The following is a 22,956-nucleotide window of genomic DNA, read 5'->3' as shown; positions in this document are numbered from 1 at the left end:
TGCATCTTCTCTCCCTGGGAAACGCGACGTGGAGCCGTCCCCGCTCCAGTTCAGGGTCTAGGGACAGAGGCGGAGGGGCGTCTTGAATTCTGCGCTACAGCTGGAGGACTGTTAGAGAGTGGTCTCCAGGTCACTGTCACTGAGTCCAGTGCATCAGGGGGTCCTGCTGGAGAGGCCCCTTGGGGCTCTGGGCGGCATGCATCTCCCTCTGTGGGTCACTGAGGCCCAGTCACTGCAGAGCTGTCTCGGGACACTGAGCATGGCACAGGTGTGCGTTCGGGTTGGAATCGAAGGGAGAAACAGCTCCGTGGGCGTGCGGGCACTGTGACTGTGCTCTGGGGTCCTGTGTGACCTGTGGCCTGTGTTCTGTGTCAGAGGCCATGTGCCCATCTTCTGGCCTGAGGAGCAGCTGGTGCTCCTGCCTCGTTATGGCCTCCAGCAGGGGCTCTGAGGACCTCCGAGAAGAGAGACCCAGGCTCGTGCTCCTGCCTGTGCAGTTCCCGTGAGGGTGCGTGGTGCGGGCAGCCCCTCTGTGCAGGTGTCGGCACCCAGGGCTCTGGGGAGTGAGGCCTGGGCGTCATGGGCTGGGCCCTCCGCTCCCGAGTGAGCCCTTGGCTTCAGGAAGACATCTGTTTAGACACATGGGTGTCAGCGCTCCTGCTTAAAGCAGAAGTTTACTCCCCTGTGAGTCCCTTTGTGTCAGAAGGGAGAGCAGCTCAGAGCCATGTGTCACGGACGGGGCGTGGATGGCATCGCGTGGAGTCGGCGCTCTGAGTCGGCCAACAGCGTTCCCACGGTGAGGGGCTCACCCCATGATGAAAGCTCTGGTGTGCTGCCGAGGCGTGACCCCAAAATGGTCTGCTTGGCGGGCGCCCGTGTTCCCTGAAGGCAGCCCCGAGCAGGTGAGGGCAGTCGGTGTCTTGTGCAGCCGTGGCCTGTCGGTCACAGTGGCTGCTCCCTCTGAGGTCGGCCGCTGGGTCTCCTGTTCCGAGTCCGTCGGTGCCTGAGGAGGTGTGTAAACTGAGTGCAGTCACCAGCTGGCGTCAGCAGTGGCACAGTCCCCCGGCTGTGTCCCCTTGCCCTTCCAGGCTGCACTCTGCTCAGCTGTCACTGGGCGCGCGGTGGGCTCCAGGCCCCGCACCCTGTACTAGGAGGAGAAAGCCAGCCTGTCCCTGCGCTCAGGACCCTCACAGTCTGAGGAGAAGGCAGAAACGTGCTCCATGTACAAACCAGAATGCTGTGACATCCCTTAGTAGAAATGACGGGCAGAGTGGGGAGGGGGTGGCGCAGAGGGGAAGCTGGCTGTGGGCAGTGGGCAGCTCCACAGAGGAGGCCCTGTGGGGGCAAGGTTTGGAAGGATCAGCACAAGCTCTCTGGACACTTGTGGTTGTGGGTCCAGGCTGTCAGCCGGGCTTTCCCGGCCACGTCTGGGGTGGGTGGTGCTCAGGAAGTCCCTGAGGTGCTGCAGAGCCCTGAAGGTGCTCCTGCTATTCGGAGCCCCACCCCACTGAGCCACCTCCCAGAGCAGGCACCTCAGAGGGGGGCTGCGGTCTTCCCCAGTAAGGCATCTCCGCCCCTTAGCAGACAGTTCAAGAACGCTTCCGTTTCATCACTTTCCCGCAGAGTCTTCTCAGCGCAGTGTCTCTTGGTGTGTCTCCTGTCTGCGGACGGACAGTTTCTCATTCTCTCTTTGCCCCGGGTCCCCTGCAGCACAGCCACCTCAGGCAGCACAGCCACCTCAGGCTCCTGCCTTTACCCTGGGCGGCCAGTCCAGATCGGTTTCTTCACACTTTCAAGTTCCGAATGCTTGTTCCAGCCTCACCCTGCACCCGTGCCTCCCTGAGCCCGCAAGGTCAGCAGGTGCACTAAACGGCCCGAATGGAGTGGCTGCCCCCTCCACCGCGTTGTGGGAAGGCGGCCAGCCCCAAGCACGGGGCGGGCTGTGTGTGTAGGACTGCAGTGTGATGGAGGCATGGTGGCCCGCTGTAGCACTCACTGAGTGCTGACTGCGGGCCTCGCAGCGTGCTGACCAGCCGACCTGCATTGTCTGATTTGATTCCTGCCGCGGCCCCTGGAGGTAGGTATTTCTGCGTTCTAGACGAGAAAACTGCAACTCAGAAAGCATGGGCAATCTGCTTGAGGTCACACAGCTGGTGGAAGGGAGAGCTGACATCTGAATCCCTCAGTTTGCAGCCCGAGGGCTGAGAATGGGGCCAGAGTGCGTGTCCAGCTACCTCCCTGACTACCTGCCAGGGCGGAGCCACAGACAGCCCTTCCCAGCTCAGCGTCCAGTTAGGCTGTGACCCCGAGAGCTCCAACCTCCTCCCGCTCTCCGCATCGCTGCCATTTCTCATCCCTGAACGGGCCTCGGTGCCATCCTTTACCCCAGAGGCTCATTCACCCCCCCTCCCCAGGTTGACCTTTGTACTCCCCCAGCCAGGTCACCTCACCCTGCGCTACAACCCTCTGCAGCACCCAGCCCTCAGGACAGGAGTTGTACAAAGTCCTCTGTCATTTGGCCCCTGAAGCCCATCAGCCTAGGACACAGTTGTCCGTGGACATGGACCATCCCCATGCCCTGTCCCCCTTGTCTTTCCCCAAACCCTTGCTTCAGCCAGGCCCCCAGAGTTCTGCCAAACATTACCTGCTCTTGGGAACCCTCTGGAAGCCCTGCCACATGAGCGCACAGCACTCGTTGCTCACCTGTGTCACTGAGGCGTGGTTCACGACCAGGCGTGGTTCCAGGCTCCAGGCTTGGAGCTCCCTAGGGGGGCTGTACCCGGGCATAGGCCTGCCAGGGAAAGCCGTGGGCAGGGCGGCAGCAGCGATCCCAGTGGCCCACTCCCTTGTGAAACTTACAGAATTCGGGGGCACTCACTGAACCAGTAGGTAGTTGTAAGTGTGGTAAGTACCATGAGGGAGAACGGGGGCTCTGTTGCATTTGAGGAAAGGCCCGTGTCTTGGTGTGGGTGTTGGTGATGAGGATGAAGTCAGTGGCATCTTCTCTGAGGAAGAGTCCCTTGGGCCTAAAAGGTGAGCATCCGTCGGTGGCGTTCCGGCTGTGGTCAGCACGCACTAGGACATGCGCTAGGCACGAGTGAATTTCCAGGCCGGGGAGGAGCTAGGAGTGTGAGGACCGAGGGCAGCCAGTGTGTGCAGGGGCTCGGCGAGCAGGCAGCACAGGGCTGGGCCCCAGCTGTGAGTCCCGGCCGTGCGGGTGGAGGCTGGGTGGCGGGCAGGGGTGGGAGATACTCAGCTCTCTCCTTTCGACAAGGGCCTTGCTGGAGGCTTCCAGCAACATGAAATGCCTAGTTCTTTCCGGAAGTCTGCCCTCTGCTCCTCCACGAGAGTACCATTTAGGAGTTCTGCCGTTTTTTGTCATAGATTCCAAAGTTGACTCTTTAGCGGTGATCGTTAAAACGTCAAGTGTGAAATGGGCCTGCGGGGTGTGCTGACCATTGCTGAGCGGCAGGTCTGCTCGATGCCGTCCTGGAGGCATCAGCTGCTTGTGGCACCTCCCTCTGGGTCAGAGTCTGGTTGTGAGACAGGCCCCACCAGGGCGCCTCTCACAGTGAGCCTGTCCCTCAGGGTTTCCTGGAGCACCTTGTCTGTCTGTAGCTGAACCCCACAGGTCCACAGAATATTAATTTTGATATGTGATTAGAACTTTTTTTTTTGTAGGCTTTACCGCCAGCACCTGTTCAGAATCACACAAATAAGCATCAGGTATTCAATGCATCTCTTCAAGACCATATTTACCCGAGCTGTTTTGGGACTACTCCAGAGTGGAATAGTTCTAAGTTTATAAGTCTTTGGGGATCAGAAGTGATGAATGATAAGAACTGGAGTCCTGGCACTTTCTTGCCAGATACAGTTTCTGGTAAGGAACCTGTTAAAACTTTATTTGAGTTTTGCAATGGTCAAGCGGAGCAGATGGCCATCGGTGGCTGTGGTCTCCCGTGGAGGCCCCAGAGGGGCAGGGCCCTTGTGCAGCTGTGCCCAGGCTGCTTGCTCCCCTGCCTCAGTCTCTAGCGGGCGGCCCCTTGGGCCTGTCCTGCTGCTCCACCCCGCCGTGTGGGTCCCAGCCTCTGGTGGGCGGGGCTCCAGGGCCGCTTGCCAGCACAACAGGCCATGCGGGCAGCCGACTTGGGGTCCCTGCTCCCCTGGTGCTGCTGAGCATCTTGTGTCCAGGGCTTGGTGTTTGGCCTGTGGTTCTCAAGCAATGGGCAGTGCCACACGGCCAGTCAGCTGGCGTGTTGTGACTAACCTCCCTCCCCTCTGCATCGACCCTCGATGGGGTCTGTCCCGCTGACAAGCCCGTCCTCCCAGCTGTGGGAGGGCACAGCTGTTACCGCAACAGCCGGGGCCCTGAGGGGGTCCGGTCCCCTGTGCCTCCCCTCTGTCGTCACGTGGTTAGAGCCCCTGGTGGCCCCACGCCCAGCCCCTGCGTGTGGTCAGAACAGCAAGCTAGACTGGACACCCGGTTTGTGCCTGGAAAGGGTTTCCAGCTGTGTGACCTTGGGCAAGTTGCTTAGCCTCTCTGAGCCTGAGTGTCTTCATCTTCAGGATGGGAATAAGAGCACCAAGCTCAGCGAGTAGGTGTGAGGCATTACATAGCTCTTGGAAAGCGCCTAGCCCTGGCACACAGCAGGTGCTCAGTAGGTCTTCCTCACTACACAATAGTGGAGCACACCCTCCCAGCAGGGCCCTCACTTCCGAGCAGCCCGGAGTTAAGAGTTTACCCTTCAGACTCCCTTTAGGTTTGAGCTAAATAGTTTCTCTGAGAAGCCTAACACCCCCTTTCTTCTCTCGAGGGAGTGACATACTCGGGCCGACGCTCTCAGAGACGAGACCCGACGCCCTCCCATCTCCATCGAGCAATGGAGCGCCTGCAGTTTTGGACTGTAAAGAGAAAAAAAATATTGCAAAAAAGAAATGTTTGTACAATTTCCAAGATGCTTTCATGGAAGCAAACAAAGTGGTGATGGCCACCTCCTCAGCCACCTCCTCTGTGTCCTGCACGGCCACCACAGTGCAGTCGAGCAACAGCCAGTTCAAAGTGTCATCCAAAAGGCCTCCGTCCATAGGTAAGGTGCAGCTGGCGGACCCTCGGGCAGGCTCGGTGCTCACTGCTCTCTGTAACGGCCCTTCACTGGCCTGGCCAGGGGCGGGCAGTGTAATAATTCCCAGTGTTCACACCCAAGACTACGCCACCGTCCCAGTAACATCCGCTGGGGCTCAGCCGTGTAGGTCCTGCCTTTCGCCTCTGCACCCGTGGGTGTGAGCACGAGGCGGGTCACTAGGCATCTGAAAGCAGAGTCTGGGGGGTGAACCTGCGGGCACCGCCGACGTGCAGGCGGCGTGGCCACCAGACTCTGACCTGTGAGTGCGGCGCCATCGGCCAGTGGCTGACGTCAGGGGACCCGGGAGCCGGCTCATGGGGGCCTCGCCACGCAGAGAGCAGTGGGACGACTTGGAGCACACAACTGAAGTCGGGGGTCTGGGTGCTCGGCGGGGGCGGGGGGTCTTCCGGACGGAAGCTGAGAAGCTCCCTGTCGCCCGCCGTGCGAGCAGAGCGACAGAAGTAGGAAGCCGTCCTGAGCCAGCAGGGTGGCAGCCATCCAGGTGCGCGCACGCAGTGAGTGCTGAGGGCCGTGGAGTCGGCGTGGGGGAGGCAGGTTCCCTCTGCGGCAGCAGCACCCCGGGGTGATTGGCAGGCCACGCCCTGCACACTCGGCCAGATGTCATCGTGCCGCCCCAGAACAAGCGGACGTTGGGTGCTTCCTGGGCCCCAGGTGGAAAGGGTGCGGCAGGACTTGAGCAGCACCGGTGCCCACGGCACTTCAGCTCAGCCTCCCGTTAGACCGGAGATGCAGGTCGGTGGGTGGCTGGCTCGTCCCCGCAGGACGTGGGTGTGGCGAGAGGGAGAGGAAAGGTTAAAGGGGCTGGACCGTGGGAAGGGCTGTAGAGGACGGGTGGGGAGATGGACCCCTGAGTGGGACTGTCCACGTGTGAGAACATCCTGTTGGTGGTGGGTGTCCACTGCGCCGTGGCAGGGTGGTCACACGTGGCGTGTGCCTGCTCTCGGGGGCTCCTGCCAAAACGTTTGGGGGGATGTGTGTATGGGAGATAAAGGAAACGGGACAGGATGTTAGCTAGTGATGGGTCTAGGGGGAAGGTATTGGGTGTTCTTTGTGCTGTTTCTTCCAATTTTCTATAATTTGAACATTTTTAGACAAAAAAAATGGGTGAAAATCTTGATTAGGAGGAGCGAGAGTGTGTGCGTGGCTCAGCTGTGAGCACAAACCGTCTCCGCTGCAGGTGAGGTCTTCCACGGCATCAGCAAGGAGGAGCACAGGCACACCGTGCCCTCTGCCCCAAGGAGCAGCCCCACGGGCCTGGCACCGCTCCCCGCGCTCGCCCCCGCCGCCCTCTCTCCAGCCTCCACGCCTCACCTGGCAAACCTCGCAGCCCCCACCTTCCCCAAAACTGCGGCCCCATCCCCGGGGTTTGTGGATTCGCGCAAGAACTTCTGTCCTGCTTCAGTGGCACCCCCGCCCCCCACCACAGACGGCTCCATCAGTGCACCTCCAAGTGTCTGCAGGTGAGCCCAGGTCCCAGAGGACAAGACCAGGGCACTTTGGAAATGGGGTGCCATGCCCCCTACCACCAGGGTGCAGCAGCTGCAGGAACCCTGTCCCCAGTGTCCTGCAGCATGACATCCAGTGAGATGGGCGGGGCGGGGGTGGGGTGCCTGTCAGAGGCTGGGGTCTGGGCGGAGCTGGGTGCCCCCCCACTGGTATGCAGACCCCACCCAACCCCCACGGCATGGGGGCTGGGCCCTGGGGGCTTTTAAGTTGTATCTGTTGCACATTAAACTAAGTACAACAGTACAACCGTCACTCGACGGTTTCTTTTTTAAGACAGTATTTGTTACCTTTGAACTTGCCTGTTTGAAGCCATCCCCCACCCCAGGATGAAGTGGTAGCGAGGGACAGTGGAGAGACTGTGTGCCCGACAAGGCCATCTAGGTGTGACCGCCCGCCACACGTGCCACCTCACCCAGCCACCACCCCACCTTCCCTGACTCTGAGCCCTGTGTCCATGCGGGCCACGCGCCCTCTGCCTTGTCACATCGGTTGCGGGGGCAGAGCCCTGCCGGGTGTGCTGCTTGCTGACAGGCCTGTGTGCGGTTTCACAGTGACCCCGACTGCGAAGGGCACCGCTGTGAGAACGGCGTCTACGGCCCGCAGCCGGATGACGGGGACGAGAGTGCCGACGAGGACAGCTGCTCTGAGCACAGCTCCAGCACCTCCACCTCCACCAACCAGAAGGAGGGCAAGTACTGTGACTGCTGCTACTGCGAATTCTTCGGGCACGGCGGGGTGAGTGCTCAGCCGCGTCCCTCCGTGTCTGGGTGGCACTCGTGGAGCAGGCAGGCTGGAGCGCCCAGTGGGGTTCGGGGTGGAGTTCGCTGTGCGGCAGCTTCACCTGACTCCACTTCCAGGTTGTCCCCACCCTAAGGGTGTGATGCAAAGTCTGCCTGGAGATGTAGCTATAAGGGTTTCGGCACAGCCTTGCTGTGTTTTTTGTGAGTTTTAAAGTCACCGATGGGGTGGGGGCTGACGGCCTGCTCTGCCGCGGGTGTTGGGGGTGCCAGTCAGGTGCTCGCCGTACGGGGACACCAGCAGTGTGTGTGCAGCCGGCGGCCCCTCCTCTGCGCACCAAGGGCACTGGGCACACAGGTGTGCTCCCACGTCTTACAGGACAGCCATTGGTCTCCCAAGGAAGTGCCATTCCTGGTTCCCGGGGTGGCTGTGGGGAAAGCTGGCTGTTCTGTCACCGCAGCTCTGCCCGTGTCCCCTGCACGGTGCCCCTGTGTGCAGCGGTCACTCAGAAGCTCTGGCGGGGGGATCGAGGGAGAGTGTTTTCTTTCCGGCGCGGGGAGAGGAACCTACAAACGGGTAAAAAGATACTCAGACTCGTTCTCAGACGAGAAAAGATAACCACACTGTTCCGCGTGAAAAACAGATTAATCAGCATCTGTAATTATTTCTTTTCAGTTTAAAAATATTTATTTTTGTACATAATTGTACGTACTTTACCAGCTGTTTCATGAACGTATAAATTTTCTCTTGCCGGTTGTTTCTCTTACTTCCTTATTTTTCGTGGTGAGCATGTATTTGAGTAATAAGAAAAGTTTATTTTTAGAAGTAGTCTGAAGTTTATGTTCAATGTCATTAAAACTTGAAGCTTAATTTAGTCACGTTCTCTTTTAATTGTCTTAGCCCCCAGCTGCACCAACAAGTAGAAATTATGCCGAAATGAGGGAAAAGCTTCGCTTACGGCTGACGAAGAGGAAAGAGGAGCAGCCGAAGAAAGCAGACCAGCTATCGGAGCGTGAGAGCGTGGTGGACCACCGCCGGGTGGAGGACCTGCTGCGCTTCATCAACAGTTCCGAGACCAAGCCCGTGAGCAGCTCGCGTGCCGCCAAGCGGGCGCGACACAAGCAGAGAAAGGTAGCCCACACCTGTGCCTTTGCATCTCTGCAGTAGGGACCTCAGGGCTTAGAGCTGCCACACTTGCGTGTGACATCAGTGGACCAGCATGGGCCCTTAGGCCACCATGCTGGCCATTGTGGGGTGCAGAGCCTCCACCTCTGTGCCCAGGGAAGCGGAGGGAGAGGGTGATGGCGGTGGGCTTTTGGAGGTGGTGGTGGGGTGACTTTGACAGGAGGCAGGGACAGGGCCTTTGGCACGGCAGTGGCCCCAGCTCCTGTCTCATCCCACAGCCACACCATCTGGGTGGAAGAGGGCCAGCACTCGGTTTTGATATCAAAGGTGGCAGAGTGAGGGGACAGGCATATGGACAGTGCTGGGTAGTTCCCACCTCCGCACAGGGCTGGGATGTCACAAAAGCATGTTTGCCCCATTATGGGCTATGACGGAACTTGACCCATGGCCCAGCAAGTGAGCAGAGTACTCTGAGACTGCAGCTAACTGAGAGACTCTACCCGTCCCTCCACACTCACACTGGGAGTCATGGGAGCAGCATTTGCACTGGGACTGACTCCTCAGTTCTCCTGGGGAGTTCCCACAGAGCCCTGTGGCTCAGCAGGTCCGGACATCTTCCTGGGTACAGCCACCTCAGGGTGTCGACTTCAAGCCAGCTCTCAGCAGGCAGATCTGGGCTCACAAAGGGAACTTGGAAAGCTGGAGGTCTCTGGCCGCAGGAAGGGTGGCCTGCTGGGGAGGACAGCCCCCCAGAGCCTGCAGTGTTGGCTCCACCATGACAGGGGTGGTTCTCAGCGAGTTGTGATTGCTCTGTTCAGTGGCATACCCGTCCAAACCCTGCTGGTGCCGCAGTCCTGAAATAGGTCTTCACTGGCTCTCAGGGCTCATTAGGGATTTCAGGGGAGACCTGTTCTGCCCCCAGAAGACCTGGTTTGCAGATTCCCGCAGGTGTGCTCTCCATCCAGAGGTGTTAACAGCATCGGGGGCGCCAGGGTGGTCCCCAGGCCTGGAGATGTCCCTGTGGAGTCATTAGAAGCCTCTGGATTGGCTAAGGTGGTGCTTTTCAGGGCACTGCCCACCCTGGTCTCCTGGCCTCTGTCCTTGTGAGCCTGTCTGGATCCAGATTTGATGCAACAGCCCCTCGGGCTCACCACGGTCACCCTCAGCATCCACTCATACCCTGTGCTCTCACCCGAGCCCCCGTCTCACAGAGTGACCCACAAAGCGGCTGTGTGTATCACTGGTGGGCTGGCTGTTGACACGGGGACAGTGCCAGATCTGCCCGCAACCCTGGGCGGTGCAGGCAGCCTGCCAGCTCGGCACAGGGTGCCCCGGCTGCCACGGAGGCTCCTCTTTAAGGGTGTGGCACGGGCTCCCGATGGCTTCCACTGGCGTGCGGTTCACTTCTGAGGACCTCTCCTCAGGCTTTCGACGTAATTTCATATCTAATTTAAAATAGAAAAAAAAATAAATCGTGTCTTAAAAATAATGCCCACTGAAATATTGTGGAAAATAATGTAACCTTTGCGTTTGCCTGTGCATGTTGTTTTTGCCAGTGTTTCTTCCAAGCACCAGCCCGGCTGGGTCAGTGACAGGAGGTCCAGGCCCCACCCTGTGGGACTTTGGTTTGTTTTCTAAACAGAAGGAACAGCTTCCTTCATGCCCCTGGGATAGAGGCCCCTGAAGAAAGCTCATTTCCTGCCACTGACACAGCAGAACTAGGCTCGGTCTCTCTGCCCTGCAGCGCTGAAGACAGTCCAGTGACAGTAGACAGCGAGTTTCGTTGGTCTGCAGGGAGGTTGAGGGGGCTCATGTTCTCCGGAACACGTTCCTTCATTTCCTGTTCACACGTGGAAATGCCTCCGCCTGCACCTGGGAAGGTGCATGCAGGTGACCATCAGCCTGCCATCAGCTCTGTCACCCCCACAACTGGGGCGTTGGGGGGCAGCTGCTTCCATCTTATTTTATGTGCCTGGCACTAGGTCGATGGCCGTAAGGGATTTTTTAACTGTCCCCTTCCCCGAGTAAAGTAAGTGTATGTATAAAATGCTTGGGACAGGTATGTTTTAATACGAGCTTTTTGCTTAAATACCCTTTCAGGGTTTGTGTTCTCATTTTATGACCCACTGAAAAGTTTTTCACATGCGTTCATTTTTAGAGCATTTACTGTTGTTTTAGCCGCTCTCTCTTCTTGCCCGGCAGCTGGAGGAGAAGGCGCGCCTGGAGGCGGAGGCCAGGGCCCGGGAGCACGTGCACGCCCGGGAGGAGCAGCGGCAGGAGCAGGAGGAGGACGCGCGGCTCACAGAGGAGCTGCAGCGACTGCAGGAGCTGCAGAAGCTGCGCGCTGTGAAGAAGAAGAAGAAGGAGAGGCCGAGTAAAGACTGCCCCAAGTTGGACGTGCTGGCGGGGACTTTGCAGGCAGCAGCAGAGCCGGGGCCTGACCCTGCACACATGCACAACGGCTCCCTGGAGCCAACTGAAGAACCAGAAACCTCCCCTCCCTCCCCGTCCAGACACACCGGCCACACAGAGCTCGGGCCAGGGACGGACGGGGACACAGCGGACCCCGGGGACCCCAGGGACTCCAAGCTCCTCCTGCCCGAGGGGGTCAGTGGGAAGCAGCAGGAGCCGCTGTCCTTTCTCCTGGACATCATGCGTCACCACAAGGGGGGGACCAGCAAACAGAAGCCGAAACAGGCTGGGAAGGCTGGCAGTGAGCCAGGTGGGAGGCCCACAGAACCCCCCAGGCCCTCTGAGGGCCAGCCCAGACCCCGGCCCCAGACTGAGCCAAAGGCTAAAGTGCTGGACCTCCTCCCTCTGGTGGAGCCGAAGAGAGAGGAGAGGAAAGCCAACAGCAACAACAATAACAAGAAGCAGCTGAACCACGTCAAGGAGGGGAAGGCGAGCCCCAGCCCCACAGAGCCCACCTGCGCCGCCGAGCACCCACACGGCAGCAAGCTGGTGCTGGCCGGCTCCCCCCAGCCCAGGGGCAAGAGCAAGAAGAGCCGGAAGAAGAAGGGAGACAGAGCCAGCAGCTCTCTCGGTAAATGGGCACGGATGGGAGTCTGTGTGACCGGGGCCTGTGGTTCTGAGTCCATAGTGAGGGAGCAGCACTTGTCTGTGTTCAGTCAGTGCCTCCTGCAGGCAGGTGCTGCCCGTCACCAATGCGAGGGACGAAGAGCCATTGTCATCCCATTTTGTTACTTTGAAATAATTTTAGATTTTCCTAAAAGCTGCAAAAAGTACACAATTTCTGTGCACGCCAGTTCCCCAAAGCAGCGTGTTCCCTGTTGGCGTTATCACTCTCTTACTTCCCTGAACCAAGCAAGAGACTCGTCCACCATGAGGCCCCTCGCCCTGCACCACTTCAGAGTGCACTTCCTCAAAACAAGGCTCCTCTGGCAGGGCCACCGCACAGTTGGCCAAACCTACGAAGCAGCACGGTGCAGCGGGTTTTAGAGCGGCTTTAATCCGGCCGCGCGCCCCTGGTTCGCAGCCAGGTTCAGGTGCTGTGCCGGCCGGTGGTGCCGAGGCAGCTTGGGCACCTGCCGCCACCGGCTCCGCCCTTTGGGCTGAGGTGGTGGCTGCCCAGCCGGCCCCTGCCCGCTGTCCAGGTAACACCTGCGTGTTCTGTGGGGAGACAAACTCCTCTTTCTTTAAATTTATCTGTTTCTTTTACCTTTTTTTTATCGTGCACCCGTAACAGCGTTAGCATCCATGGACGGTTCTTGCTCAACATGTCTGTTACTGCGTTGCTCCCAAATGGTGCCCTCCCTCCCGCATGGTTCCTGCTGTGCTTCCGACCTGGCCTTCTGTGGGAAGAGCCACCCTCACTGCCCCCTGGGTGTCCCCCGCTCGGGGGGTGATCTCCGTGAGCGCGCCCTGGGGTGCTGCTCTGTGCGGCACATTGTGCCCCTCTGCCAGCGCTGCTCTCTGGGGGCACCTGACTGGCCCCAATTCTTCTGTCCCTGGCCCCTTGGCCTGGTTTCCGACCTTGTTCGTGGTGCCCTTTCCCACCTTCTGGCACAGTTAGGTGTCCCAGGCTCATTTTGCACTGGCCCCATCCCAGCCCCTAGTCGGCCATTTCTCTGAGGAGCCATCATCTGTTTTAGTGGAGAGGGGCCCTGGGAAAGCAGGCCTGGGTGCGTCTGCTGTGGCCTTGTGCATGGGCGCCGCAGAGGACAGAGCTGGGGGGCGGGGTTCTATGCCACGTTCGAGAGAGGAGAACCCGGCTCGCGCCGACTGTGCGGGGCTCTCGGCCTCCCACCACGTGTGCGGCTCCTGCACAGACTTGTCCTGTGTGCATGCGGGCTGGCACAGTGCTGGCACGCTGGGCTCTCCGTCCTTTTGGCTGCCCCACCCATTCCGCTGCACAAACTGGGCTGGCTCTCAGGGTGCATCCCCGTCCGGTCTACGGCCTGTAGCGGTCGGCATGCCAGGACACAGGTGGGTGCTTACAGTGCCCCTTGGGCAGTGACGGCGCATGAGGAAGCAAAGAGGCTCTTTTCTCCCTGTTTGTGTTCATTCTGTGTTTCTCCCCTCTGCCCATTTCTCCCACCTCATTCCCACCCATTTACTGCACGCGTAGATTTCTCCTTTGCTTTCCCTTTTTGCACAAAAGGCAGCATACCAGGGTACTCCTTTTCCTTTTGCTTCTCCCACCCGCCGTATTCTGGAAATCACTTGTTGTCAGTTTGTAGAACTGATCCTCGTTGGTTTTTCAGGGCATGGCGCTCATCTAAAATGCCTGATTGCTTGGCAGGTGTGGCTCAGTGAGTTGTAACATTGTCCCATAGAAAGGCTGCAGGTTCAATTTCCCGGTCAGGACACGGACCCCAGTCATAGGTTTGGCCTGCAGTGGGGGTGCATGTGAGAAGGTAACTGATTGGTGACTCTCCCTCTCTCTCCCGTGCCCCTTTCCTCTTTTCTAAAAAAAATTATTTACTTGTAGAGAGAGGGCAAGGAAAGGAGAGAAAGAGGAAAAGAAACATCTGTGTGAGAGAGATGCATCTATCATTGGCCTCTCGCGCCCCCAGCCAGGGACCTGGCCCACAACCCAGGCATGTATGTGCCCTGATAGGGAATCAAACAAGTGGCCCTGACAGGTGTGGCTCAGCGGATTGAGTGCAGGCCTGCAAACTAAAGGGATGCTGATTCGATTCCCAGTCGGCACATGCCTGGGTTGCAGGCCAGGACCCCAGGAGGGGGCACATGAGAGGCAACCACACATTGATGTTTCTCCCCCTCTCTTTCTCCCTCCCTTTCCCTCTCTAAAAATAAATAAAAGCTTTTTATGGAAAAACCTTTTCATTCTCAGGCCAGTGCTCAGTCCACCGAGCCACACCATTCAGGGCATCCTGCTTCCTTACTCCCTGATAGCAATGAAAAAGTGTCCTCAGGTGAAGGGGGAAAAAGCCTGATCTACGTACCTGTCCAGTGTATCCAAACAGTGCTGCCGGGCATGCTTGTGCACCGGTTTCCTGTTGTTTGTGGGGGTTCGTCGCAGTGGTTTCCCAGAAGAGGGAGTGCTGGGTCAGAAGGCAGTGGAGGCAGTGTTCGGTTCCCCCAGCTTCTCCAAACTCTCCAGGGGGGCCCCCCCATGTGCCCATTCTCACCTCAGGCTTTGTCATTCAAGCCAGTGTATTAGGTGAAACCTGTCCACAGTGTAGTTTTCGTTTACATTTTTCTCTGATTACAACGAGGTCATATTTTTAAGGATTCTTTCTCTTTATGTGTGAATTTTTTGTTATTTTTCACGGAGTTTTTTTTACTTTTTCCTCCTTTTTTTTTTTTTTTAAGATTTTATTCATTTATTTTTAGAGAGTGGGTAAGGGAGAGAAGAGACACAACCATGTGTGGCTGCCTCTCACTCGCCACATACTGGGGACCTGGCCCGCAACCCAGGCATGTGCCCCGACTGGGAATCGAACCGGCGACCCCTCAGTTCGCAGGCCAGCACTCAACCCACTGGGCCACAGCAGCCAGGGCTTTCCTCCGTTTGTAGGAGTCTTTGGTAGATCAGGGCCATTGGCCATGTAACTGCATTGTGTGCTGCAGACAGTCTCCCGGTCACAGGCTGGCTGTGAACCGAGCTGCTGCGTGGGCAGGGCTGTCGTTGCTTTTACTTTTCTGTATTCAGCCCGTGGGTCTGTTGTTGCCTCTGGACTTCACACAGTTATGAGGAAGTGTCCTCCTAACGCTACGGGCAAAGAGGGATGTGCCATGTTTTCTTCCACCATTTGGGTGGTTCAGGTTTTCCCTACGACTCCCTGAGGCATTTGTAATTTACTCTTGTGCATTGTGTGGGGCACAGATCCAGTGTCACCTTTTCGAAGTGGTTGCCCAGGTGTCTCCGCACCACCATGAGAGAGCTCATCTTGCCTTAGGGACTCGGTGCCACCTTTGTGCTTCACAAAAGTGCTGTATGTGTGGGTATGTAGCACAGGAGCCCCAACCCAGGGAGCTGCTCAAGTATTCACGATATTCCGACAAAAACCAGCTCAAGGACCAGCCCACGTGGACCTGCCCTTTGCTACATTATAGGGAGCGTGCCAATGGCGGGCCGGTGCCAGAGAGGCCGAGGGACCTACACGTGATCTGAACTGTGTCCCCTCAGTGTGTGCCTGCAGGAAGAAAAGGTCAAGAAGCAGTCACAGGACAGAAGGCTGCTCCCAAAAGAAGATGAGGAGGGAGTTACAATTAATTCCCATAACAATACACATTTCTTCTGGCCAGGCCCCGCCCCTGCCATGGGGGAAAGGAGAGCCCCACCTGCAGCAACCCCGCAGGTCTGTTCTGGAAGTCCCGTGTTTCCTGCTGTTTGGTCACCTGCTGTCACCGTGCTGAGTGCCTTGTTTTAGAGGCTCCGTGTGAGTCCGTGTGTTCTCTCCTCATAATGTTCGTTTTTAGTGTGTCCCAGCTGTTCTTTCCTGCTTCCGACTCCGCATGAACTTCCCATAAAAAGGCTTGTTAGCATCTTCACTGGGATGTCTTTGAGCTCATGAACTGACGGAGTCTTCAGGGTGTTGACCGTCCTTCCCGAGGACAAGAGGCGTCATTTGTTCAAGGCGACTTTTGTGCAGATGCTCTGTTAGCAATGTTTGCAGTTTTATCTCAGACTTTTTCCCTTTTCTTACGGAGCCTGCGCAGGAGTATTGAGTCTCCCTCGTTTCTGAGCCCGCCGGCATGTTCTCTGCCGTTAGGTCTTCCAGCAGCACTTCCCACCCAGCACAGTAGCCGCCAGTCCCACGTCCCTGCTGTGCACTCGGCGTGCGGCTGTCCACTCAAGGGGTGTGAACAGAACATCCACACTGGGTTGTGAGCGCCTTGTGTGAAGAAAGAATGTGCAGTACTTGCACACAGTGTTGAATGCTGACTACACGTGGAAACCATAGTTTGGGGCCTATATTTAAGTCACGTGTGTGTTGCTGAAACTAATCGTCCCAGCTTCTTCCATCATTTTCCATGTGGCCCCTGGGAGACCCGGGAGGCTCATGCTGCGTTCCTGCTGGCCAGCGGCAGTCTGACTGTGTGCGTGTAGGAGAGCTCTCGGTGTCTGGGACCTACGTGTGGTTTCTCCTTCTCTGTGAAGTGTTCTCTTTGCTCCTCTGGTTTTAGAAATCTTCGCTATCTGGTGTCTTGGCCTAGTGCCTATGCTGGTTTCCCCGCTCTCCCTGTGATGCCAGCTTCACTTGCGGCCTGGGCAGCAGCCGGGGAGCAAGCCCGCCCATCCCACCGTCCTGCTCCGTCCCTTCTCTACCTGCTGTTGGAGTGTTGGGTCTGCAGTCAGCATTCTGGTGGGCTCAAGCTCCTGGGCGCCTGTCCTCAGGCCGGGTGCAGGCCTGGAATCTACGGAGCTCTGGCCAGGGCAGCCGTTCCCCGTGGCCCTGGCAGTGAAGGGACAGCTGGCTGGGTATGAAGCCCGTGGGTTGTACTCATGTCTACTCTGGCCAGTGTAGTCCAGTTGTCCCCCTGGTGTGGAGTGGTGGGAGTGCTGTCTCGTTTCCGGCTGCAGGTCAGTCCTGGTTAGGAAGAGGGACACGGGAGAGCGCCGTGGCCGCCTGCCCGCCCTGTGTGCACTTTGTAGCTGAAGCTTCTCTGCAGGCCCACGCACAGTGAGTGGGGGTGTGCTGTGGGGGCGCCCTTTACACCCACAAGCCTTCCCGCGCCCCCCGCCGGCACCAGCGCCTCCTGTCAGCCTCAGTCCGCAGACACCAGGCGAGGCCCTGCACAGCAGTCCTGGTGGCCAGTGAGGAGCGACGGGCCGCAGAAGCAGGGTGGCTGTGATGTGTGTGTGGTGAGCGGTCGTGAAGATACATGTGCAGGGTGGGTCCGGGTGGGAACTCAGAGTCTGGGGGCAGGGGCCAGCGCCAAGGCAGTAGCAGTGGGATTGGGGTGGGGGTCCTAAAGAACTTGGCAGCACTTGCTGGCAGGACGGAAGGGATGACGTGAGAATGAGGAGGGGCGGTGGGGAGGGTCATTTCCAGGTGACTGTCAGGAAGGGAGCAGGCTTGCAGCAGGTCAGGAGGGGACCGTGTGCCTGTGTTGGGGGGTCAAGATGCTTGGGGTGTGCAGAGGAGGCAGCTGTACTGGCGGAGCTCAGGAAGGAGGTCCTGGGAGGCGGTCGGGGTTTGGTGGCTTGGTATCCAGGTGTGGTAGAGAGGACAGGGACCTAGCAGAAGCCAAAGGGTGGGAGCGCTGTCCTGCATGAGGGGCCGTGGCCCTGTGGTCGTGCCGAGCCGCATGGGAAGGCAAGGTGTCGAAGGCTCTCCTCCCGGTGCTGTGCCTCGTCAAAAACACCAGCTGCTCCGCTGCTGCAGACGGTGCCCTGCTGCCGCTGCTGTGGAGACGCCCGGGGGAGGAAGGAAGAGTTGCCGGCCACGGCTCCCACGTGGAGATCCGTGGAGAGTGAGCCCTGCTCTCTGGTCGGAGCAGCCGGCCGAGTCCTTGGGGCATCTCTGGATGTGGGACGTGCAGGTCAGCCGCCGGGGGGGGGGGGGGGGGGGGGGGCGGGGGGCTGCCTGCCTGTGCACGTCGCTGTCTGGGCCCTGTGGCGGTCGTGCCCTCTAACGGGGGCCTGGAAGGGACAGCACTGGCCCCCCCACGGGGCGGCCTTCTGGCGGCTACTGCTGAGAGCCGTGCCCTGACCCTCCCTCCCTCCAGCAAGGACAGGGGGGCCTCTGAGCCTGCATGCGGCACAGGTTTCAGAAGTTCTCAGGCCTCTCCCATCGTGGAGACCCGTCAGTTGCCAGCAAAGTTCAGTGTGTGAAGTTGTTACAATTAAGTCAAATTGCAGTTCTGTTCTGTTGAAACGGCGTGCCTTCATCATCTGACAGGCCTCTCTCCATTAACTCCACAGATGACGTTTTTCTGCCTAAGGACATCGACCTGGACAGCGTGGACATGGATGAGACGGAGCGGGAAGTGGAGCACTTCAAAAGGTCAGCGCTGGGTCGGCGCCGTGTCTGAGGTGCAGTGCTCGTGGGGTCCCCACAGACAAGGCCCCTCTGTGGCTCTTGGGCAGCGGCTCTGCAACCAGACAGACTGCCACGCATGGCCCATCCACCCCCCCACACACACACACTAACCTCCCCACCCTGGCTCTCGCTCACTCCTCCCCTCCCCTGCACGTGCGAAGGCTGGTGGGCGGCAGTGGTTCTCAGAGTGGTCCTGGCCCCGCAGCACAGCCTGGGGACCCAACGTCTCCCAGACCTGCTGAGTCAGACCCTGGGGAGGGCCCTGGATCTGTCCCCAGGGGCCCCGAGGGGATCAGATGTGTGCTGGCATTAGGACACATGGACATGGCATGCTTTGAAGGAGCAAAGTACTATGTTCAATAATGTCCTGTCTACTCTGTGAATTCAGGCAAAAAAACATTTTATTTTAAACTCCTTGTTCTTTCTTTGGAAGCACCTTCAGCGCTGTGTCTCAGACACACGCACGAAAGGAGGAGGTCATGTGCAGTGCGGGAGGCCGCTGGCGCTGGGTCCGCATCACTGCGAGGCTCTGCTTCCGGAGACTGGACTCGCTGCACGGCTTGTGTGTGTGCACACTTTTACCTCAGCAGGTGCAGGCAGGGGTTCGCTCGTCCCAAAACCTCACTAAGGCTTGAAGGACACATTCTTAACGTAGTAACAGGCATCAACAAAACACACTGACTGTCACATCCAGTGGTGACACCTTAAAAGTTGTCCCTTGAGATTAAAAAATAGTAAGGTGTCCACATCACAGCTTCTGTTTGTAAAAGCGTAAGTAGAAACAAAAGGCAAGGGAGAAATGGACTCATTCTCAGACAGCACCGCTTTGTACAAAGTACAGAGGACTCTACAGGTGAGTTACTCGGGTTATTAGCACAACTTTGCCTGGATTCTGGGGAGAAGGTGATAGAATAGGAGTATTTCTTGGGTGTAAGCAGCACTTTGGAGTTTAAATCATGTGTGACCTCATATACAAAGAATATCAAACACCCACGACTTGGGGAAAGCAATGAAATATCTAGAAATGACAAATATACTTATTAAAATCCAGGCCTCAGGAGAGAGAGGTGGATTAGACACTACTGAAGAGATTAGTGAACTGGGAGGTGTGTCTGAAAAATGCACCCAAAATAGTCCAGGATAGAAGAAAAATGGGAAATACAAGTGAGGGGTTAAGAGAGATGAGGAGAAGCTAAGTCATTTAATTGGAGAGACTACAGAAAGCAATTCTAAAGAGATGCGGTGCCTGAGGACTTTGCAAAACTACTGAGAAATACAGATCTGCAGATTCAGAAGCACCACATACATGTGCCAGTGGAGGCAAACAGAAACCCATTACTGCCGTAGCCTGTGAAACCAGAAGGCCACGACTCTGATTCCGCATGCCCCAAAATTCTTCAAAACTGGCCTTTCCCTGATGAAGGAAGACTGAAGGAGCTTGCTACAAAGAGGCCCATGTAAAGGGAACGCATAACGGTTATGCCTGACGAAAAAGGGAAGTTGATCTCAGGACAGCGGGAAACACAGGAAGGAGTGAGGAGCGGCCCGGCAGTTCCCCTCGAACAGCAGCAGCGCGTGCTGGGTGTGAGGCAGAGCTGAGTGCCTCGAGGCCTTGGACTGCTTGGGCATGTGTAACATTCAGACTTTAAGCTCAGTGGGCTTGATGCAGTTTCAAGAACAAACATTAGAAGAATAGAAATAGGGTATATAAGTTGCTAATTAGAAGGAAAACATCAAAACTCAGAAAACAAATTGTAGAGAAACTATATAAGCAGAAACTTAAAAGGTCACGAACACAAATCCAGTTATACCAGTAATCGGGACATACAGAAAGTAGACAAAAAACAAGGTGGGTCAGACTGTGCTGGAGTGTTTCCGAGTGTACAAATACGCACACACGTACAGGGCCCCCAGCCTCCCTCCTCCCAGTCCCTGGATGCCACTTGCAGCTCCGTCTGAGCTCCGACTCCTGTCTCTCCCCCCGCCCCCCGCACCCCAGTCCACGGAAAAATTGTCTTCTACAAAACCCGTCTATGGTGCCTCAGAGGTTGGGGACCGCTGATATCTGTGTGTGTGTGTGTGTGTGTGCACGCTGTTTACAAGAACAGACCTGAAGTAGAATGACAGGTGGAAAGAGGAGAAAGGAAGCTGTTGTAGTTACGTTGTTGTCAGACTCGATATATTTTCACACAGGTGAAGGGTCCTGGTTAATGATACAAGTTTCAATTTGTTAGGAAGCTTTGAACATAAGGACTTAGTGAAATGACTGGCTGCTGGAGCAGCCATGCCCTCTGTGGAGGTGAAGAAGGCCGCCAGGGCTTGGCCAGCGAGCTCAGTGTATGCCCGTGGGTGTGCTCTGCAGGCCGGGCTCGGAGAGTCTGCCTTCCTGAGTGTGCCGGCCACTCGCGGAGGCTGGTCCTGGGCTGCGCCACCGAAAGTGAGACTGAGGATGAGGATGTGGGGTTTGTGTCCCCCAGCCACGACAAGTAAATTCCTAGATCCCCAAAAGTTTGGAAATCTTGGGAGTGCATGATTTTGATTAACTCGTGGGTCAGTTAAGAAACCACAGTAGACATTTTGTTATGCCGAACTGAAAGATAATGAAGGCATCACATGAAAAGCTGTGAAATGCAGAAAGTGTTTGCTCTTGAGAGCTCTTTCAGTGAAGCCTTAAATGCTGGAGTTTTTTACCTGAAAATTTACAATTAAGGATTTCACTTGAGAAATTAGGAAAAGAGCAACAGAATAAACTCAAAGTAACACAAACAAAAAAGAAAGTACCACAAAAGAGATAATACATAAAGGAAATTCTAAAATAGAAAACAGAAGATCAAAGTGAATATTTGCTATGCGGAAAACATTAAATGAATGAATAAGCCTTTGAGGGATTGGTCAAGAAAAATAGGGAGAGAGGCCCAGAAACGCCGCAGCGAGGTGGACGCAGCAGCGGGAGGCGGGGCTTACCCTAGCCGGTTGGCGGCCACCCTTGTCCGTGGCGGGGAGGGTTTCTCTCCTGCTGTGACCTAGCAGTGGGGGGTGGCTGCAGGCACCACAGAGAATGAAGCATGAGAGAACACAGGAGACATCCTCACAGCAGTTCGTATGAAAGCTTAACCGGAATGCCAAATAAACCTGATACACAGTAACTGTTAAAGAAATTAAAGCAGGAGCCACAAGTTTTTCCAATGAGAAAACTACATTCTAACCGTTCACAAAGACTTCTCCAGAGATTTCAAACGGCAGATTGTCCAGTTTTGTGCAGGTGCTACCCGGGTGTCGGAACTCGAGAGGTGGGCGACAAGAGGCTCTTCCCCGTGACTCGTGAGGGAAGTAAAGGTAGGATGCCAAAACCTGCCAGAAAAAATGGGAAGTTAGATACTTGTTTCACTCGTGAAGTTTAGATATAAAAGTCCTCAAGAAAATACATTGTAAATGCAACGGTGCACTTTAAAAAGCACTGTGTGGCCCAGCTGTGTTGGCCCAGCTGTGTTGGCCCAGCTGTGTTGGCCCAGCTGTGTTGGCCCAGCTGTGTTGGCCCAGCTGTGTTGGCCCAGCCGTGTTGGCCCAGCCGTGTTGGCCCAGCCGTGTTGGCCCAGCCGTGTTGGCCCAGCTGTGTTGGCCCAGCTGTGTTGGCCCAGCTGTGTTGGCCCAGCTGTGTTAGCCCAGCCGTGTTGGCCCAGCTGTGTTGGCCCAGCTGTGTTGGCCCAGGCACGGACGCAGGGACGTTGATGGCAGGAGACCCGCAGGTGCCGTGTGTCACATTGACTCACTAAAGCAGAGCCACACGAGCAGTTCGGTGGCATCAGAAAAACATTTCATAAAATCTCAGTGCTCGTTTATGATGTAAAAAAGAAAAAATAATAAACTAGCAACAGAAGAAAATGTCCTTAACCTGAAGAAGGGATTTACTAGGAGAAAGAGACATCTACAGAAAATATTTTCCAAAATGGGAGACAAGCGTGGGCCAAACCAGCCCTCTCTGTTTCCACTTTTGTTCAGCCTTAGGTGGTAGTTTCCAGCCGGCCCAGTAAGACAAGAAATGAACGGCTGGAGGGTGGGAAGGAGGAAGTGAAGTTGCATCTTAGAGGCGACCTGTCGTCCGCACAGGAAGTTACATGGGAACACGCAGGGCAGCAGCCCTGGGTCGGCATACAGGAGTCACTCTCCTCTGCACCTTCACGGTCTGCAGGTCCACTGGAGACAGGCCAGCGCGTGTAACCACCAGAGCGAACAGCTCGTGAGTGGGTCCCTGACGCTGCCCCACATGTGTGCCCAGAAGGCTGTGCACTTACTTGGCTGAAGAACAACGACACCTAAGTCCCAGGCATCCTGTGTTCATGGAGGGGAGGGTTAATGTCAAGCTGTCGAGTTTCCCAGAGTTCATCTGGAGATTCCGAGGGCAGAAATGGTTTTGTGGAGCTTCCCCGTGTTCCGGAAGCTGGGTGGGCACGTTGCGATATGATAGCAACACAGAGGATCACCTAGAGCTGCCCACCTCGAGGCATCTTAAAGGTGGAGCAGAAAGCACGGACAATAGCCTGTGTAATGCCCTGTTCATATAAAGTTCAAGTTGGGCGGAATGCAAGGACATTGTTAACACACCTGCCACTTGCTCCAGCAGCTGCGCCCCTCGTGTCTGCCTGAGAGGTGAGAACAAAGGCCCATCCCCCCCGGGTTTTACTCGGGACCACCGAACGTCCACAGCAGATGGATGGGGACACAGACAGTGCCCTCCTCATCCCCTGGATGCTGCTCGGTGAAAGCAGCACTGTCTGCATGGGGTCAGGGCCGCATGAGGACACTCGGGTTCCCTGGTCAGCTCTGTCTTGACTGAGGCGCGATTCCCCGCCTGCCTCCCCACTCACCAGCGCTGTGAGCTCACCCTGTGGCGGGTTTGTTGCGTACGAGTTACCACCGAGTGAAGTGCACTGTTCGGAGACACACCCACGGGTGCCGAGACTGTGAAG

General features: G+C 56.8%; 1 protein-coding gene across 3 annotated transcripts in view; it reads left to right on the top strand.

Annotated features, from left to right (window-relative positions):
* FAM193A (family with sequence similarity 193 member A) overlaps positions 1-22,956 on the top strand; it is a 109,284-nt gene that overhangs the window by 84,058 nt on the left and 2,270 nt on the right. For all 3 annotated transcript variants that reach the window (XM_053923581.2, XM_053923580.2, XM_053923582.2), the window contains exons 14-20: positions 3,682-3,880; positions 4,815-5,087; positions 6,322-6,604; positions 7,202-7,385; positions 8,289-8,519; positions 10,716-11,556; positions 17,872-17,953. In XM_053923581.2, the coding sequence (XP_053779556.1) occupies positions 3,682-3,880; positions 4,815-5,087; positions 6,322-6,604; positions 7,202-7,385; positions 8,289-8,519; positions 10,716-11,556; positions 17,872-17,953 (2,093 nt within the window). The remainder of the gene's footprint in view (positions 1-3,681; positions 3,881-4,814; positions 5,088-6,321; positions 6,605-7,201; positions 7,386-8,288; positions 8,520-10,715; positions 11,557-17,871; positions 17,954-22,956) is intronic.

Source organism: Desmodus rotundus, chromosome 4 (genome assembly GCF_022682495.2).
Source record: "Desmodus rotundus isolate HL8 chromosome 4, HLdesRot8A.1, whole genome shotgun sequence".
NCBI lineage: Eukaryota > Metazoa > Chordata > Mammalia > Chiroptera > Phyllostomidae > Desmodus > Desmodus rotundus.
Note: the sequence above shows the minus strand (reverse complement) of the source record. Positions and strands in the feature narration are given on the sequence as shown.